A 19970-nucleotide genomic window follows, 5' to 3' on the forward strand; every position below is an offset into this window, starting at 1 on the left:
CTGGTGGAGAGACAAGACACAGCGATACATCATTCCACAGGACATCACACAGAAAACCAGGGGGAAACTTGTGCAAACAGGGGCATTGCATACATGCCAGAAGACCCAGTGCATCCTTAGGGTCCTTTAACACTTAAAGGACACATACCAGCTTAACCTGCCTGGCGTTCTATTAAGATCGCCAGGCAGGCTGCGGGAGGGTTTTTTTTGAATAAAAAAAAAACTATTTCATGCAGCCAACTGAAAGTTGGCTGCATGAAAGCCCACTAGAGGGCGCTCCGGAGGCGTTCTTCCGATCGCCTCCGGCGCCCAGAATAAACAAGGAAGGCCGCAATGAGCGGCCTTCCTTGTTTTGCTTATATCGTCGCCATAGCGACGAGCGGAGTGACGTCATCGACGTCAGCCGACGTCCTGACGTCAGCCGCCTCCGATCCAGCCCTTAGCGCTGGCCGGAACTTTTTGTTCCGGCTACGCTGGGCTCAGGCGGCTGGGGGGACCCTCTTTCGCCGCTGCTCGCGGCGGATCGCCGCAGAGCGGCGGCGATCAGGCAGCACACGCGGCTGGCAAAGTGCCGGCTGCGTGTGCTGCACTTTATTTGAGCCAAATCGGCCCAGCAGGGCCTGAGCGGCAGGCTCCGGCGGTACTGGACGAGCTGAGCTCGTCCAGACCGCCCAGCAGGTTAACAGAAGAAAAGAAAAAAGGATTTACTTACCCAGGGCTTCCTCCAGCCCCAGCAGCAGATATGTCCCTCGCTGTAGCTCCATTTTCAGCCATTGGCCCAGGGGTCCCTTCTGGTGCAGATTCCGACGTGCATCTACTGCGCAACAGCTGCTCTCAGTAGCACTGACGCAGTCTGGAGTGTTCTGCGCTACTACTGCGCAGTACACTCCAGACTACATCAGCGTGGCCCAGAGGGGCTCTCGCGCAGGCACAGTAGAGGCCGACCTGGCGAGGTCGGCATCTGCACTGGAGGGGACTGGGAGCCACCGGAGCTGCAGCGAGGGCGCAGGATGGCTGCCAGGGGCATAAGGAAGTAAGTATTAGCTCGGACCTAGCCCTCAGTTATAACTGACTGATTTTCAAAGTAATGCTCATGTTTTCCTACAGCACAGTTCCCACTATATGCGTTTTAACTGAGGGTAGGAACACACTAAGCAGAATTGCAGGAATTTTCCCCATAGCACATAGTGGAAAACGCATATGTGATTCTGCCTAGTGTGTTCCTACCTTGAAAGCTTTTCACAATGTACTGCTATGGAGGAGAAAAAAAATGCTTACCAAAGCATTAAAGTGAAGGTTCAAGCTAAAAAAACAAAACAAAATCCACTTACCTGGGGCTTCCTCCAGCCCGTTGCAGCCATTCTGTGCCCTTGCCGCAGCTCCGGTGGCTCCAAGTCTTCCCTGCTGCAGAAGCCGACCTCGCTAGGTTGGCTTCTTCTGCACTTCACCGCGCGGGTCACGTGGTCCAGCCGACATAATCAGGATTATACTGCACAGGAGCAGAGCTACTGCGCCGTACAATCCTGATGACGTCGGACGGACCACGTGACCTGCGCTGTGGAGCGCACAAGAAGCCAACCCGGAAGCCGACTTGGTGAGGTCGGCTTCTGCGGCGAAGGACACCAGGAGCCACCGGAGCTGCGGCGAGGGCACAGAACGACTGCCAGGGGCTGAAGGAAGCTCCAGGTAAGTGGAGTTTGTTTTTTTTTTTCTGCTTGGATGTTTCTTTTAAGTGTAAAAGGGCCCTTAGGCATAATGAGGAGGTAATTATCAGTCCTTCCATGGACAACTGTTGCGAAACTTTGTAAAATTTAAAATGTATATAAAGTTGTATATAAGGTAAATGCACTATAAAATTTCTCCTATGTAGCTCCCACTTACAGTCGCTAGTAAAAATATGACAGATTTTGGACTAGTCCAGCTCATGGGGGATTTTCAGTATTCTCTTTAGTCTTTTCAAAAGCACTCCTTGGAAAGGACTTTTACAGCAGCACTGGAATGCCTTCTGTACACACTATTCTGGCACTGCCATCTAGGGAGCACTTTTAAAGAGGATCTTCAGTAAAAAAGAACAATGAATAAAATTGCTATTTTTTACACTATTCATTTATAGATTATTAAAAGACCTATGTCGCGAAAATTTTAAAATTTAAAATATATGTAAACTTCTACAATTAAGAAGTACGTTTCTTCCAGAGTAAAATGAGCGATAAATTACTTTTCTCCTATGTTGCGGTCACTTACAGTAGGTATTAGGAATCTGACAGAACCGACAGGCTTTGGACTAGCCCATCTCCTGATGGGGGGGTTCACAGGGATTTCTTTATTTTCAAAATGCACTTAGTGAATGGCAGTTGCTCTGTCCAACTGCCAAAAAAAGTGTTTGGTGAACACAGAGGCTGGCCAGCATCTTTGTATAAATCTTTTTCAGGGAGTGACTTTATAAAGAATAAAGTGCTGAGAATCCCCTATGGAGAGATGGACAAGCCCAAAACCTGTCGGTTCTGTCAGATATCTATTACTTACTGTAAGTGACAGCAACATAGGGAAGAAGTAATGTATGGCTCATTTTACTCAGGAAGAAACATAATTCTTATTTGTATGTTTTTTAAATTTTAAGATTTTCGCAACATTTCCTCTAAGTCAGTGTTTGCCCATTGTAAAATCTCTCCTCTCCCCGATATACATTCTGGAATTAATCACTGGTGCTGACATCTCTAGTTCTACCAGGAGATCTGTACAGAATGTTTGTTACTGAGAGTTCTATGCACAGAGGGAGATATTGCTTGCTTGACAGTTGGAAAAAGCCATTATTTCCCACAATGCAACGAGGTACACAGACAGACTGTCAGGACCATGGTCCTGACATCAAACTGTAGGAGGGGTTTCACCACAATATCAGCCATACAGACCCCCCTGATTTATTCAAGAAAAGGTAAATATTTCTCGCGGTAAAGGGGGTATCAGCTACTGATTGGGATTAAATCAAATCCTGGGTTAAAGTTCCTATTTCAACGTCTAAACACAGCTGCCCCTCACAAGCTCTTACCGTCAGTGAGTACTGGCCGCAGCCTTCCCGTACCGGCCACTCTATACCGTCACCCTCTGGAGAGCCGGACCAGTTGAAGACCTGGCGGAAATTCTTCCAGCGGCTGCCCATATCATAGGGGAAGATGAACTTCTCTCCAGTCTGGTAATACTGTATTCTGTCCTTAGCCTACACACGGAACAACAAGATAGCAATATTCACACGAGAAATATGTAATATAGGGAATTTCTAGAAAAGCCCCTCTGTAATGTCCCCTCTGGTTGCCTATAAAAGCCTCCAGTACCGATCTCAGCCATTCTACAGATTCAGTATATGAGCCTAGCAGCTAAAGGGGACTTTGTTAATAAACGCTCCAGCACACCATGAGCGCAGCTTTGTAAAGGTTATGTATGGTAGATGGCTCCTCTACAATAACCACCTCAGAGCAAAAACTGAAGCCTTTGATTAGGCAGTTTTCAAAAATAACATGTAAACAACATGTGCTGGAGTTTGTAAAGCAACAATGAGAGTTAGTCAGATCCAGGGCTGTGGAGTCGGTACAAAAATTCACCGACTCCAACTCCTCAGTTTAGGATTCCACCGACTCCGACTCCTCTAATTTGCATATTACAATCTTGTTGATTGAAAGTATGTAACATGAAATTCGTCTCTTAACTGCCAACGCTTAGGAATTTTAAAAGACAACTGAAGTGAGAAGGATATGGAGACTGCCATATTTATTCCCTTTTGTCATAGACTAAAACTAGTCCTTGGTAAGAGTACTTGTAAAAAGGTACAGGCCGGAACAAAGAACATCTATCAGGCCCTAGGCAATGTAACTGTGGGTACATGTAAGAATGATGTGCAGGTACTCTGCAGGGGAATGAGGAGATTCTTCCTCTATTACACATTCTTCATGCACAATCTGAAGCAGGTTTATGGGTGATAGACAACACCTCTGTGTTCAATGTGCACAACATTCTCAGTGGATTCCCTGCAGCTCTGTGGAGAGTGCATATGTAGAGTATAGTACTACTGTGTAACAAAGTAAACCTGAGACAGATGAAACTAAAGTTTTATACATACCTGGTGCTTCCTCCAGCTCCCTTCAGGCTAATCAGTCCCTCGCTGTCCTCCTCCGCCACCTGGATCTTCTGCTATGAGTCCAGGTACTTGAGCCAGTCTGGCGTAGTGCGCATGCACACACTCCGCCATCGGGAGCGTACTACACCTGCGCAGCACTATTGTGCAGGTGCAGAACGCTCCTGGCTGTGGAAGCGGCATGCGGCCGGACTGCGTGGACTGGCTAAATTACCAGGACTCATAGCAGAAGATCCAGGTGGTGGAGGTGGACAGCGAGGGACTGATTAGCCTGAAGGGGGCTGGAAGAAGCCCCAGGTATGTATAAAACTTTTCTTTTCATCCTTCTCAGGTGCCCTTTAATTTGTAGTCACTAAACCAAATTTTAACAACATATCAAATTATTTGATTTCATGAGCAAAGAGAGTGCATACATTTGCATAAATCAGAATCAATGCAGAATTATTTCCATCTCATTGACCATCTCTATTAGTGGCACGGCTACACATCAGGCTTTATACTTACAGCATAGATGTTATTTAGTATATATGAGATTCCTGTGTACACATGATATATACAGTCACAATCAGATGTGTATATCTGACTTTAAAAATACGGGGACTGCTTTATTGAAGCAGCACAAGTAACTAATTTTGATTGGTTTATTTCATTTTTGCAGACTAAGCACAGCTATTACTGTATGTATAAATTATTTATGATGACTATTATCTGAGAAATAGAACATTTTATCATATTTTCTATTTTAATTACAGTTTAAATTCATTAGGAGTCGGAGCATTTTTTCCCGACTCCGACTCCAGGCACCCAAAATTACTCCGACTCCAGGCACTCAAAATTGCCCCGACTCCGACTCCACAGCCCTGGTCAGATCACCTTCATGCTTTTTTCTTAGCTTATCTAGGCCAAGCAAGTAAAGTGTGGTCCGGTGTTATTCGAGGAGCAGAAATGCAGACATCAAACCAACAAACGTTTATTCCGGTGATACCGTTAATGATAAATGCTGCCAGAGTTCATTGGACTGAGGAAGTCTTTTTACATTTCAAAGGGGCTACAACTGTGAGACATCATGTCTGATTGAGCCTACAGAATCATATAGAAGTCTGTATGTGATTTAAAACTTATTGTACGGTTCTGATCCAGTTCTGTATAATGCCTGAAGAAGAAACTTAAAGAGAGTCTGAAGCGAGAATAAATCTCGCTTCAGACCTCATAGATAGCAGGGGCATGTGTTCCCCTGCTAAACCACCGCTATCGCGCCGCTAAACGGGGGTCCCTTCACCCCCAAATCCCCTCGGTGCAGCGGGGGAGCGCTTCCTGGTTGGGGCAGGGCTAACCGCCGCAGCCCTGCCCCACGCGCGTCTGTCAGTGCGTATCTCCGCCTCTCCCCCGCCCCTCTCAGTCTTCCTTCACTGAGAGGGGCGGGGGAGAGGCGGCGATGCGCCGCTGATAGACGCGACTGGAGGCAGGGCTGCAGCCGTTAGCCCTGCCTCCAGGAACGACCAACTTTGCGACCAAGTCTTGCGGGGGTGGGTTTGGGGGTGAAGGGACCCCCGTTTAGCCGCGGGATAGCTGCGTTTTAGCAGGGGCACACATGCCCCTGCTAACTATGAGCTCTGAAGCGAGATTTATTCTCGCTTCAGAGTCTCTTTAACGTTTCCAAAGCTTGCAATAAACCATGTACAGTTAAGGTGCGTACACACGCACTACTATAAGGAACGACGGGTTCGTCAGACCCTCCCGCTGGGCCTGCGTTCCGCCGATAGTAGAGCATGTGTACAGTTTGCCGGCAGACTGATAACACGGTTTCTGAATGATCCGCTAAGCGGATTGGTCAGAAACAGTATTATCAGTCTGCCAACAGACGCCAGCCCAGCGGGAGGGTCTGACGGACCCGTCGTTTCTTATAGTAGTGCGTGTGTACGCACCTTTAGCCATTAAAGGTATCACCAGAAGCAACGTTTGTTGGTTTGAGGTCTGCATTTCTTATCTAGGCTCTGATTCAATTAACTTCTCTCGTGAGTATTCTCCCAGAAGCAGCTTTCATACCTTATCAATAAAACATTTTTTATTCACTACCAAGTAAAAAAGTCAAAAGGCGTCCATACATCTGGGGATCATGGCAGATTTGACCGAGACACAAATCTCTGTCTGATCAAATCTGATTGGTGATGAGAGAGAAATGTCAGCAGGCCAACTCCCAATCGATTTCAGCATAAAATATCTCGGGATTCGGTCGAGGCTGCCGCCTCGTCGTCGTTTCCCTCCAGGTGTATAAATGTCCCCCCCATGTGTGCATTTATACATCCGTCTTCAGAATCCCGCTGCTTCATTAGCGCTATACACGCTACTGGCGTTAGAATGTGGGATGTCATAAACAGACGAGACACAATTATACACTAAGTGGGACAGTGCCGTGGGTTTTACCACTAGTCCCAATATCATTCACCATTGCCACGCACACCCAATTGAGCAGGATGGCCTGACATCTTGCAGCATGTCCGATCGATACATGTGACCAATTTCGGGCTGAAATTAGTCACATCGCGCATGCTCTTGGCGGCACCAATTTTTATCAGATTAAATAATTATCAAATTGGATCGTTGATCGGCAGCCAAGTCAAGAGATGTACGGCCCCCTAAAGTAGGTTGTCCCAAATTGAATAAAGTTTAATATTGCTTTTCTAAACTACTTTTAGCACTTTTCCACTTGGAAGGTGCAAACATATATTTTACAATGACAACAGGAAACTTTGAAGATGAGAAATCCTCTCTTGTGAGAAAACCTATAGGAAACGGTAAGTGACCTTAATCTGCCAGCTCAGAGTTTGGATCCGCTTTAACCTCCCTAGCGGTATCGATGGATTTACACGTCAATACAAAACATGCTGTAAACAGTATTATATGCATATACTGCACAGTATACTAGACCCTTGCTTGACACATTTTGGCAAGTTACCGGAAAAAAAAAAAAAAGTTATGAAAATTAATTGGATCACTTTTTGCACAGAAATCCTGGGGAAATTGAACGCCAGGGAGGTTAAAGGACATCCGGGGTGAAAATTATTATTATTATTTTTTAGATCTCTCACAGTTTTATTTTATATTTAATCTAGTTTTTACTGTTTCATTGTCTCTGCTCAATGACACCTTCATTGCAGTATGCCAGAGCTTAAATCTATGAATCATTAGCTAGGGGTGTGCGTGTGTGGCTAGGTGTGCGTGTGGCTAGGGGTGCGTGTGGGTGTGTGTGTGTGTGGCTAGGGGTGTGTGTGTGTGTGTGTGTGAGTGGCTAGGGGTGTGTGTGTGTGTGTGGGGCTAGGGGTGTGTGTGTGTGTGTGTGGGGCTAGGGGTGTGTGTGTGTGTGGGGCTAGGGGTGTGTGTGTGTGTGTGTGGCTAGGGGTGTGTGTGTGTGTGTGTCTAGGGGTGTGTGTGTGTGTGTGTGTGTGTGTGTGGCTAGGGGTGTGTGTGTGTGTGGCTAGGGGTGTGTGTGTGTGTGTGGCTAGGGGTGTGTGTGTGTGTGTGTGGCTAGGGGTGTGTGTGTGTGTGTGGCTAGGGGTGGGTGTGTGTGTGTGTGTGAGTGGCTAGGGGTGTGTGTGTGTGTGTGTGTGAGTGGCTAGGGGTGTGTGTGTGTGTGTGTGTGAGTGGCTAGGGGTGTGTGTGTGTGTGTGTGTGTGTGGCTAGGGGTGTGTGTGTGTGGGGCTAGGGGTGTGTGTGTGTGTGTGTGTGTGTGTGTGTGTGTGTGTGTGTGTGTGTGTGTGTGTGTGTGGCTAGGGGTGTGTGTGTGTGTGTGGCTAGGGGTGTGTGTGTGTGGCTAGGGGTGTGTGTGTGTGTGTGTGGCCAGGTGTGTGTGTGTGTGGCCAGGTGTGTGTGTGTGTGTGTGGCCAGGTGTGTGTGTGTGTGGCCAGGTGTGTGTGTGTGTGTGGCCAGGTGTGTGTGTGTGGCCAGGTGTGTGTGTGTGTGGCCAGGTGTGTGTGTGTGTGTGTGTGTGTGGCCAGGTGTGTGTGGCCAGGTGTGTGTGTGTGTGTGTGTGGCCAGGTGTGTGTGTGTGTGTGTGTGTGTGGCCAGGTGTGTGTGTGTGTGGCCAGGTGTGTGTGTGTGTGGCCAGGTGTGTGTGTGTGTGGCCAGGTGTGTGTGTGTGTGGCCAGGTGTGTGTGTGTGTGGCCAGGTGTGTGTGTGGCTAGGGGTGTGTGTGTGTGGCCAGGTGTGTGTGTGTGTGGCCAGGTGTGTGTGTGCGTGGCTAGGGGTGTGTGTTTGTGTGTGTGTGTGTCTAGGGGTGTGTGTGTGGCTAGGGGTGTGTGTGTGTGTGTGTGTGTGTGGCTAGGTGTGTGTGTGTGTGTGTGTGGCTAGGGATGTGTGTGTGTGTGTGTGTGTGTGTGTGTGTGTGTGTGTGTGGCTAGGGATGTGTGTGTGTGTGTGTGGCTAGGGATGTGTGTGTGTGTGTGTGGCTAGGGATGTGTGTGTGTGTGTGTGGCTAGGGATGTGTGTGTGTGTGTGTGTGTGTTGCTAGGGGTGTGTGTGTGTGTGTGTGTGTGTGTGTTTATTTGTGTTTGTCTGTGTGTGAGTGCGCGCGCGCGTGCGTGTGGCTAGGGGTGTGTGTGTGGCTAGGGGTGTGTGTGTGTGTGTGTGCGTGGCTAGGGGTGTGTGTGTGTGTGTGCATGGCTGGGGGGGGGGTGTGTGTGCGTGGCTAGGGGGTGTGTGTGTGCGTGGCTAGGGGGTGTGTGTGTGCGTGGCTAGGGGGTGTGTGTGTGCGTGGCTAGGGGGTGTGTGTGTGCGTGGCTAGGGGGTGTGTGTGTGCGTGGCTAGGGGGTGTGTGTGTGCGTGGCTAGGGGGTGTGTGTGTGCGTGGCTAGGGGGTGTGTGTGTGCGTGGCTAGGGGGTGTGTGTGTGCGTGGCTAGGGGGTGTGTGTGTGCGTGGCTAGGGGGTGTGTGTGTGCGTGGCTAGGGGGTGTGTGTGTGCGTGGCTAGGGGGTGTGTGTGTGCGTGGCTAGGGGGTGTGTGTGTGCGTGGCTAGGGGGTGTGTGTGTGTGTGGCTAGGGGGAATGTGTGCGTGTGTGTGGCTAGGGGTGTGTGTGTGTGTGGCTAGGGGTATGTGTGTGTGTGTGTGTGTGGCGCTAGGGGTTTGTGTGTGTGTGTGTGTGGCTAGGGGTTTGTGTGTGTGTGTGTGTGTGTGTGGCTAGGGGTTTGTGTGTGTGTGTGTGGCTAGGGGTTTGTTTGTTTGTGTGTGTGTGTGTGTGTGGCTAGGTGTGTGTGTGGCTAGGTGTGTGTGTGGCTAGGTGTGTGTGTGTGTGGCTAGGTGTGTGTGTGTGTGGCTAGGTGTGTGTGTGTGTGGCTAGGTGTGTGTGTGTGTGGCTAGGTGTGTGTGTGTGTGGCTAGGTGTAGGTGTGTGTGGCTAGGTGTAGGTGTGTGTGGCTAGGTGTAGGTGTGTGTGGCTAGGTGTAGGTGTGTGTGGCTAGGTGTAGGTGTGTGTGGCTAGGTGTAGGTGTGTGTGGCTAGGTGTAGGTGTGTGTGGCTAGGTGTAGGTGTGTGTGGCTAGGTGTAGGTGTGTGTGGCTAGGTGTAGGTGTGTGTGGCTAGGTGTAGGTGTGTGTGGCTAGGTGTAGGTGTGTGGCTAGGTGTAGGTGTGTGTGGCTAGGTGTAGGTGTGTGTGGCTAGGTGTAGGTGTGTGTGGCTAGGTAGGTGTGTGTGGCTAGGTAGGTGTGTGTGGCTAGGTAGGTGTGTGTGGCTAGGTAGGTGTGTGTGGCTAGGTAGGTGTGTGTGGCTAGGTAGGTGTGTGTGGCTAGGTAGGTGTGTGTGGCTAGGTAGGTGTGTGTGGCTAGGTAGGTGTGTGTGGCTAGGTAGGTGTGTGTGGCTAGGTAGGTGTGTGTGGCTAGGTAGGTGTGTGTGGCTAGGTAGGTGTGTGTGGCTAGGTAGGTGTGTGTGGCTAGGTAGGTGTGTGTGGCTAGGTAGGTGTGTGTGGCTAGGTAGGTGTGTGTGGCTAGGTAGGTGTGTGTGGCTAGGTAGGTGTGTGTGGCTAGGTAGGTGTGTGTGGCTAGGTAGGTGTGTGTGGCTAGGTAGGTGTGTGTGGCTAGGTAGGTGTGTGTGGCTAGGTAGGTGTGTGTGGCTAGGTAGGTGTGTGTGGCTAGGTAGGTGTGTGTGGCTAGGTAGGTGTGTGTGGCTAGGTAGGTGTGTGTGGCTAGGTAGGTGTGTGTGGCTAGGTAGGTGTGTGTGGCTAGGTAGGTGTGTGTGGCTAGGTAGGTGTGTGTGGCTAGGTAGGTGTGTGTGGCTAGGTAGGTGTGTGTGGCTAGGTAGGTGTGTGTGGCTAGGTAGGTGTGTGTGGCTAGGTAGGTGTGTGTGGCTAGGTAGGTGTGTGTGGCTAGGTAGGTGTGTGTGGCTAGGTAGGTGTGTGTGGCTAGGTAGGTGTGTGTGGCTAGGTAGGTGTGTGTGGCTAGGTAGGTGTGTGTGGCTAGGTAGGTGTGTGTGGCTAGGTAGGTGTGTGTGGCTAGGTAGGTGTGTGTGGCTAGGTAGGTGTGTGTGGCTAGGTAGGTGTGTGTGTGTGTGTGTGTGTGTGTGTGTGTGGCTAGGTGTGTGTGTGTGTGGCTAGGTGTGTGTGTGTGTGTGTGGCGCTAGGTGTGTGTGTGTGTGTGTGTGTGTGTGTGTGTGTGTGTGTGTGTGTGGCTAGCTAGGGGTGTGTGTGCGTGTGGCTAGGTGTGTTATTTGACATGAGAGGGAGCAGGGCAGACAGTAAAAGAGAACAAAAAAAATCCTGACCATCTGCTTTACTGCACAGAGCTCACCAAGAGGGGACTATCTGCTTCTTAACAAAAAAAGTTGAGCTTCACTTTAAGCAATCTCCCTCATTAGCTAACGGAGTAGATTAAAGTTTTACTCTTTGAGGCCAGCTCAGGTCCCTCTCTGTCAGCTCTGAGTCAAGCCAAACAATGCAAAGTACAGCTTTGATCTTCTCACTCAGTGAAAGAAGATTAAACTGACAACAGCTGTGATGTTCAGTTCTGTCAGAGAACATTACAGAGGTGTGGGAGCCCCTTATTACAGAAGGGCTCCGCTGACGACACAGCAGACGTGCGTACGCACCTTCTCTTCTATCCAGGCTTCAATGGAGGTTTTATTTTGCAGAATCACTTTCATCTAGAAACACAGAAGAAACAGCAGATCAGAGCCAATGGCTGCACAGCGCGTCTTACAATTTACCCTTCATTACAGCACAATGCCTGTTTTGACGGCACGTCAGTCAGTCAAGAAACACAATGGCCACCTGGCGAGCGCCTAATACGTCTGGATGGGAGCGTGGCTTTGTGCGGCCGCCGCGCGTTCCGCTCAGCGTGGATGCCGTCTTTTGTGTACTGTTTAACCGGAAGAAAAAAAAAAACACATCGGCTGCGTTTGTGATAAAAAAGCCCAATTACCAAATGGAGCCGATCGCAAAACAGCGCCGGGAAATGAGGATCTGTCTCGTCTCCAGCGGCAGGGGTTGCGCGGCGCTGTAACACAATCTGATGACAATGTTTCCGTTCGCTATTGTGTGTTCTGTTTGAACGCCGACTAAATAAAAGTACGCCGCTACCTGGTGATCAGGCTGTGTCTCTCCATGCTTCTGTCCGACAACAAACATCAAAACACCTGTCTGATGAGGCAGACATTAAAGCAAACCTGTCATACGCAGGGGTCGTCTCTGCTTACTTTTGCCCACTACTTATGGAGACAGTAACTCACAGGAAAAGTACACAGGTCGGGACTTCTGACAGGATAGCATACAGGTTTCTTCCAGGACAATGAAGTCGTAAGATAGAGACAGCCAGGAAACAAGTGACTTCTTTGGGCCTAGTCACAGGGGTGGTAAAAGAACATTTGAAGGGAGAGGGATATGGAGGCTGACATTTTATTTCCTTTTAAACTAGATACCAGTTCCCTGGCAGTCCTGAACTCTTTGGCTGCAGTAGTGTCTGAATCACACACCCGAAACACGCATGCAGCTAATCTAGCCAGATTTAAGTCAGAAACCTTTGATCTGCATGCTTGTTTAGGGCCTATAGCTTAAAATAATAGAGGCAGAGGATCAGCAGGAAAGCCAGGCAATGTGCATTGTTAAAAAGAAAATAAATGTGTCAGCCTAAATATTGCTCTCATTTCAGTTGTGCTTTAAAAAGAGGTGTTCAGTAATGCCTAGTTGAGATGGATGGATAAAAAGTAGCGTGGATGCAACACTCCCCAACTAAAATAGATCAGTTGCCGTTAACTACAAATGCAGGTATGCAATAAGGCTGGCAGGAGGTTAGCAGCCCCCCGGGCGCCATTACAAGGAGATGGAACGCAAGAACAGGAAGCAGAAAGAAGTACGTACATGCTTGCAGGACCCCAGCAAGTGAGTATTTGCTTCACCCCGCCTCTGCATCCCCCCCACCTGGCTCTATACTGCGGGCACCTATCTTGGCTACCTATACTGCGGACATCTATTGCTGGCTATCTATACTGGCTACACCTATCCCTGGCTATCTATTCTGTGGCCACCTATTACTGGCTACATCCATCTCTGGATACCTATACTGCGCCACCTATTACTGGTTACATCCATCCCTGGATACCTATACTGCGGCCGCCTATTACTGGCTACATCCATCTCTGGATACCTATACTGCAGCCGCCTATTACTGGCTACATCCATCTCTGGATACCTATACTGCGCCACCTATTACTGGTTACATCCATCCCTGGATACCTATACTGCAGCCGCCTATTACTGGCTACATCCATCTCTGGATACCTATACTGCGGCCGCCTATTACTGGTTACATCCATCTCTGGATACCTATACTGCGCCACCTATTACTGGTTACATCCATCCCTGGATACCTATACTGCGGCCGCCTATTACTGGCTACATCCATCTCTGGATACCTATACTGCAGCCGCCTATTACTGGCTACATCCATCCCTGTTGAAAATATACTGTGGCCACTTAATACTGGCTACCCCTATCCCTGACTACCTATACTTTGGCCACCTATTACTGGCTACACCTATATTGCGGCCACCTATTACTGGCTGCACCCATTCCTGGCTACCTATACAGGGGCCACCTATTACTGGCTAAACCTATTCCTGGCTACTTATACTGGAGGCACCTATACCCAACTAGCTATACTGGAGGCATCTATAACCGATCATCCTATGGGGGGAGGAGGTGGATGTCTGTAAAAACCGGCGCCGGAGATTTGAGCGCAGCCGCTGCCGCCATAGGCACTCAGTGAGTAATTTGGGCGGGTCAAAAGACAGAGCAAAAAAATTATTATAAAAACATTGTTGCCAGCAATAGCTGAATTCCCTCTCTCACCACTATCCATGGTGACCTGGAGGGGAATAGTATTTAACGTCACCAGGAGCAAGGTGAGCCGTTTTACAACTTTACCCTGCACCCAAATCTCCAGGCGGCTTAAGCATATGAATGCCGAGGGAGTGGGGCACATCTGGCTATCATACTGGTGTGTGTGTGTGTGTGTGTGTGTGTGGGGGGGGGGGGCACATTATTTAACTACTTGAGGACAGCAGTGTTAAACCCCCCTAAAGACCAGGCAATTTTTCATAAATTGGGCCACTGCAGCTTTAAGGCCTTGCTGCAGGGCCGCACAATTCAGCACACAAGCGATTTCCTCCCCCCCCCCCCTTTTCTCCCCACTAGCAGAGCTTTCTGCTGGGTTTTTTTTTGGGCAGTGACTAACGGAAATAAAAACCTAATGACGTTACTTACTCCTCCAACTATGGACGAATTACCTTGTGCAGAGTAAGAGAGTATGCAGATAATTCATGAAAAACTGTCCATACAGGTTAAAGTGGACCTAAACTCAGAACTTCCTCTCTGCTCTAGAAGATAAGCAACAGCATAATAAGCTTTTTGTAAAAAAAAAAAAATTCAGCAGTGTGTCTACTTCCTGCTTTCATGGAAGCAGACAAAGGGTTGACATCCTGCGTTTACAAATTAGCTGCTCTGTCGAGGCAGCCAGCTGAAACCACTGAGAGATCAAATGACAAATTGTGATTAGTCAGAAAGGGGAATTAGACAGGATAAACTCACTAAATACAAACAGGGTGCATTTCTCTGTGTTTTCCTTCTGTCCTGTGGTCCACTTTAACAGTTTTGTACCTTCTGCCACCTACCTGTATGCAGAAGAGCATCCCGACTGCAATAGTTGTACCGAGCGCCAGTCCTAAGGCAAATAGTGTAACCGCAAAGGCAGAAATACCAAAAGGGACGATGGGAGCCGGCTCCCGCCGCGACGCACTCATGTCAATCTTCACGGAGTGCCAGCCGAATGAGATCTGAGGGAAGTGAGGGAAACAAAGAGGGTTACTCCACTTTATAGTGATGGAATAGGAGAGAGAAGGAAAGAGGCCCTGTGGATGCTACTTCACCTTTAAAGGGATACTGTAGGGGGGGGAAATGAGTTGAACGTACCTGGGGCTTCTAATGGTCCCCCGAAGACATCCTGTGCCCGCGCAGCCACTCACCGATGCTCCGGCCCCGCCTCCCATTCACTTCTGCAATTTCAGACTTTAAAGTCTGAAAACCACTGCCTGCGTTGCCGTGTCCTCGTTCCCGCTGTCACCAGGAGCGTATTACGCAGGCCCAGTATGGTCTGTGTCTGCGCAGTACACTCCTGGTAACATCAGTGGGAGCGAGGACACGGCAACGCAGGCGCAGTGGTTTTCAGACTTTAAAGTCTGAAATTCCAGAAGTGAACCGGAGGCGGGGCCGGAGCATTGGGGAGTGGCTGTGCGGGCACAGGATGTCTACGGGGGACCGTTAGAAGCCCCGGGTAAGTTCAACTCATTTTCCCCTGACCCCCCTACAGTATCCCTTTAATCACAGGGTTCACATAGACGAGCGGTTAGCAGTAGGGGTTAACAAGCCTGATAGCTGTTTTGTGTTAAACGCTTCCTCAGAGGCTGCAAAGATGAACAACCTGACCCAAGTGTATCGTGTAATATGCAATCCAGGCTAACCCACACAGATCTCAGCTGTATCTAGTGCCAGGCTGTGCATTCTCCAAACCTTTAATTTCTACTTTAAAGTGATTCTGAGACAACAGTGATATGAAGGCTGCCATATTTATTCACTTTTAAGGCTCCTTTCACACCAGACAATGCGTACAGGAGCTGGTCTCCTACATGTGTTGATAGCCTGGGGCGTGTCGTCTGGTATCTGCAGTGCGACACAATCAGCGGCGGTAGCTATTAATTGAACCTGACGGAAAACTCAGGCTCCTGGCGGATCGACGCTCCCGGGTGCGTCGGAACCGTAACATACCGAAACGCAGCGGCGGGTGTGAAAGGTAAAATGAAAGTCCATGGACTTTCATTTTACCTTGGTTAACGCAAAGAATTGCCTTTGCGTTACAACACAGAAAAGGGCTCTGGTGTGAAAGAACCCTAAACAGTACCAGTTGCCTGGCAGTCCTATTCTTCTTTTGGCATCAGTAGTGTCTGAGTTCTGAGTTACAACACTGAAACAAGCATTTATAGCTGTTCCAGTCATACTTGAGCAAGAGCACCTGATCTGCATGCTTGTTCAGAATCTAAGGCTACAAGTATTAGAGGGATCAGCAGGACTGCCAGGCAACTGGTATTGTTAAAATGAAATAAATATGGCAGCCTCCATATCCCTCTCATCTCAGGTTCCATGTTCACTGGGAGCTCTAAAGCCAGTAGAAAAGATCTCAGAATACTCAGAGGGGGAAGGAGGAGGGGATAAGAAGGAGAACTACGCAAAAAAGATGGCCTAGGGGCTAAGCCTCAGTGGGAGGGTGGGACTACATACCAATATATAGCTGCAGAATGTGTTCCTGATGCTGGAACCAGGATATTAAACATAAAAGTGGGTATCCTGAATCATTTACCGCATTCTACTATATATATGTCACTACAGTGCATCTTTACCTTGCACATCAGTTGTCCTCTCATATCTGACAGCACCTGATTTAGTGTAAGAGGAGCCTTACCCGGTTATAGAGCTGGGTGTACATGGTCATGATAAATATATAGGAAGCATGGATGCAGCCCAGAGGAGCCAGCAGTAGGAAGAGGGTGAACGAGGAGTGATTCCGATGTCCGCAGCAGTTGTTGATCCAGGGACAGTGATGGTCCATCTTCATCACACACCTGCCAAACAAACATCACACCATCACTGTATAGCCAGCAGGCACAGCACAGGTATGCAAATGGCCCCATCACCTGCAAGCGATATGAGTGGAGACTGGTGGGCTGGGTCACTCACTGCCTTGATAGCTAATGAGAAATCACCAACATTCTCAGCTAGAGATGGTCAATGCAAATAACTCTGGCTAGCATGCAAATTTAATGCAAACGGCACGCAGCTTGGAACTGGAAAACCAATTCACTTCCTGCTCATTTTGATTGGCAGTTTCAACCTGCATACAATTTGCACGCAATCCAGAATAGTTAGCCTCACAGACTATCTCTAGTCCTGTTCAGCGCAATACTGAGACTTGGAAGGCACTAGCCTCAGGGGGCCTCCCCGAGCAACCCCTGGAGATATACTAAGTAGCGGAGCATGTTTGTAGCCACTTTCCTATCCGCACCACTGGGATCCTTCGTCAGCCTGTCTGTTGCAGCGTTTCTTCTCTATAATGTCCTCTAGTGGTACTCTACATGTGCCTAGCGCAGGGGTAGGGAACCTATGGCTCGGAAGCCAAAATGTGGTTCTTTTGATGGCTGCACCTGGCTCACAGACAAATCAGTAAAGGTTGATTCACTAAGCTACACTGCTCAAGCAGCGTAGCCTAGTGTGGCAGCGCAAGTAAAATTTTCAAAGTATGCATGTTACTGCTGTAGCCTGCACCACTAACTTACTCGCGCTACCCCAAAACTAACAGCTGCTCCAATTGTTCCACCCTGGATCCTGTCAGGTCCAGTTACTTTGTAGGACGAGATCCCCACACTTTGGGCCAATAGGCTGCCTGTCACTTTGCCAAAGTGCGGGATCTCGTCCTACAAAGTGAATCAACCCCCAAGTCAGCTAGCTAATTGTACAAGCTGTTAGTCGGTATTTCTCCTGTCTGGCTCTCTGGCTCTCTCTGTCTGGAAATTGCTGAATCCCAAGAGAAGCTGAAGACGTGTCACACTTCTGCTGCCAGGTGGATCAGCTGTATACACATCACCATGGCAACAGGGACATGAGCCCTCTGCTGCGCATGCGCACTGTGCCAACTTGAAACATATTGTATGGCTTTCAGAGAATTACATTTTTTTTTTTAAATGTGGCTTTTATGGCTCTCGGCCAAAAAGGTTCCTGACCCCTGGCCTAGGGGGTCATAGGAGACGCTGCAAACGACATGCTGAAGAGAGATCCCGGCAGCACCAACAGGTGAAGTAGCTAAAAGCATTCTCCTCTCTGCATATGGGAGGGGATATGTAATGCTGGGGCTTAACAGGCTATCTAGACAAGGCAAGAAAAACAACATAATTCGCTTTTCTCCTGGCAGACTCAAAGCACCTGAGCTGCAGACACTGGGACGCACTCAGTAGGCAGTGGCAGTGTTAGAGAGTCTAGCCCAATGACTTCATGACTTCTTACTGAATAGGTGTTTGCCTACTGGACAGGAGGAGCCGAGATTCAAACCCTGGTCTCCTTTATCAGAGGCAGAGGCCTTAATCACACTATGCAGCCACTTCATCATAATGAGAACAAGAGCTGCCTAATGCTGGGGCTCATCTGGCTATGTATACTGAGGATGGGGGCTGCCTAATACTGGGGGCACAGCTGACAGCCTATACTGGGGGGTCCTACCAAATGACTGACTTTGCTGATGACCCTTGATGATCTTAAATCTCAACAAATAATACAGCATTTATAAGAACTTATCCTATTAGGGTATTAATGTTCAGATAACTGACAGGAACTGGCTGCCACTTGCATTGCTTGCAGAGTTTACAATTAATGCATTCAAAAGTGTACCTGAACTGACATAAAGCAGGAGATAAACCTGCCTGTATACAGTAGCGATCCTGCTTGTACCTTGTCTGCGCTCTTCTTTTCCCACTGTAAGGGTTAATAATCTTGGGAGTATAATTTAGCTTCTCTGATGAAGTCACTGCAGTATTCTCCATGACTAATAATAATAGGTCATAAACTGTTTCACTGTGATTACCATTTAGACAATAAGAAAAAAAAAAGTTGAAAAGGTCACCCTTAAAAGGAGTCAACCCAATTGGTAGATGAGTTCCTGAAGCCTGATGAAGGCTATGTATGGCAACTTCCTGTTAATTGGAGCGCACATACCGGTATGTGGACATGGGGACAGAGGACCCCTGAATATGTATTATTCGGACTATACGGTTTGGGGGAGAAAAACTGCATAGCATAGTCTGAAAAACAATTTGCTTTACTTTAAAAAGGGAAGGTTCAGGGACTATCCCAAAAAAATAAAAATCCCCATCCACTTGCGGAGCGGCGGCGAGGGCACCGCCTGCCTGCCACGGGCTGGAGGAAGCCCCAGGTAAGTGGATGGGGATTTTTTTTTTTTTTTGGGATAGTCCCTGAATCTTCCCTTTAAAGCATACATGTCAAACTCCGGCCCGCGGGCCACATCTGGCCCTCAAAGCAATTAATTTTGGCCCTTAAGTGGTTTCCCCACTTTGCATTATGTTTGGCCCACTCTAGACCATCAGGGAAGCTATATTGGAGGTGAAACCCTAGAGCACCAGGGAAGCCATGTGGGGGAGATAGAGGGAAAGCACTAAACACTAGAAAATGGTATAGGGGGGTGGGGGCCTCTAGATACCAGGGAACTGTATAGGGGATGGAGGGGAGCCATGAGACACCTGGGAACTTAATAAGGAAAGAAGGTGGCCAGCAACTTGGTCCCAGTGTTCAATTTCGGCCCACTTTGTATTTGAGTTTGACACCCCTGCTTTAAAGGGTTTGAATGTAGGTCCACTTTAAGCAGCTTAATCTCCTTAGCGGGAATCCCGAGTCAGACTCGGGATAGAAATCTGCAGTTCAGAGAGGTAATCCCATGCCCGAGTGAGTTATATGCAGGGGCCGCTGATCTCTCTGTGGTATGTTTTTTTGTCTTTTTATTAGGGTCTAAAAGCTAGTGAAAAAATGTCACGGCTTTTAGACCCTTAATCTGGAAGTAATAACGCCAGGGAGGTTAATAAACTTGCGTACCTGTTACACTTGCGGCAGTGGTGGGATCGTGGTGCTTTGTACCCCTCGCACACCTTGCAATACTGTAGAAAGTTGCAGTCCTGAGTTTTCTCCTGTGGGCAGAGAGTAAGACATCAGCAATGAAGCATTTCCTGTGGTGACGCACAATTACAAATTTAGGAGGAAGTATGTGAGAGCTGGAACGTGGAGTGCAGCGCACAGAGGCAGTGACGAGGGTGCAGTGTTCTCCCCAGAAATTTCTTCCAGCCGGGTGGTATGAAAAAGTAGCCGGGTAGGGCGAGATGAGAATGCAGCGCCAGTGCTTCTGTGAGCAACTCTGCTTACAGCATAGGAGGAGGTGAGCCGATGACAGCCGGGAGGTCACCAAAACTATCCGGGTGGAGCACCCGGCTAAAAGAGCCTGGGGAGAACACTGGGGTGGGTGCACAGAGACTCAGGTTCAGACCAGCAGAATATTGAGCAAGGTTCTGAATTAGTATGGTATGCTGAATGTGCAAACAATAGACAAATACACAACAAATGAATGCCCCTCACAGGAGCTCACACACTGACCCCTAAAACCAAATGGCCAATCTGTTTTCATAAAGGGCCATTACCAACCTGTGGTATAACTGACTTCATAGTATTTTCTGCAGGTGACAAACCTGGCAATGGTTAAAAAG

General features: G+C 48.6%; 1 protein-coding gene across 3 annotated transcripts in view; it reads right to left on the reverse strand.

The window, feature by feature from the left end:
• The window catches only part of ZDHHC6 (zinc finger DHHC-type palmitoyltransferase 6), a 52983-nt gene that overhangs the window by 4385 nt on the left and 28628 nt on the right, over positions 1-19970 (reverse strand). For all 3 annotated transcript variants that reach the window (XM_068256569.1, XM_068256571.1, XM_068256570.1), the window contains exons 3-7: positions 19309-19400; positions 16118-16277; positions 14277-14438; positions 11199-11252; positions 3050-3217 (exon numbers count right to left, since the gene is read on the reverse strand). In XM_068256569.1, coding sequence (XP_068112670.1) covers positions 3050-3217; positions 11199-11252; positions 14277-14438; positions 16118-16277; positions 19309-19400 — 636 coding nt within the window. The remainder of the gene's footprint in view (positions 1-3049; positions 3218-11198; positions 11253-14276; positions 14439-16117; positions 16278-19308; positions 19401-19970) is intronic.

Source organism: Hyperolius riggenbachi, chromosome 10, assembly GCF_040937935.1.
Source record: "Hyperolius riggenbachi isolate aHypRig1 chromosome 10, aHypRig1.pri, whole genome shotgun sequence".
Taxonomy (NCBI): Eukaryota; Metazoa; Chordata; class Amphibia; order Anura; family Hyperoliidae; genus Hyperolius; species Hyperolius riggenbachi.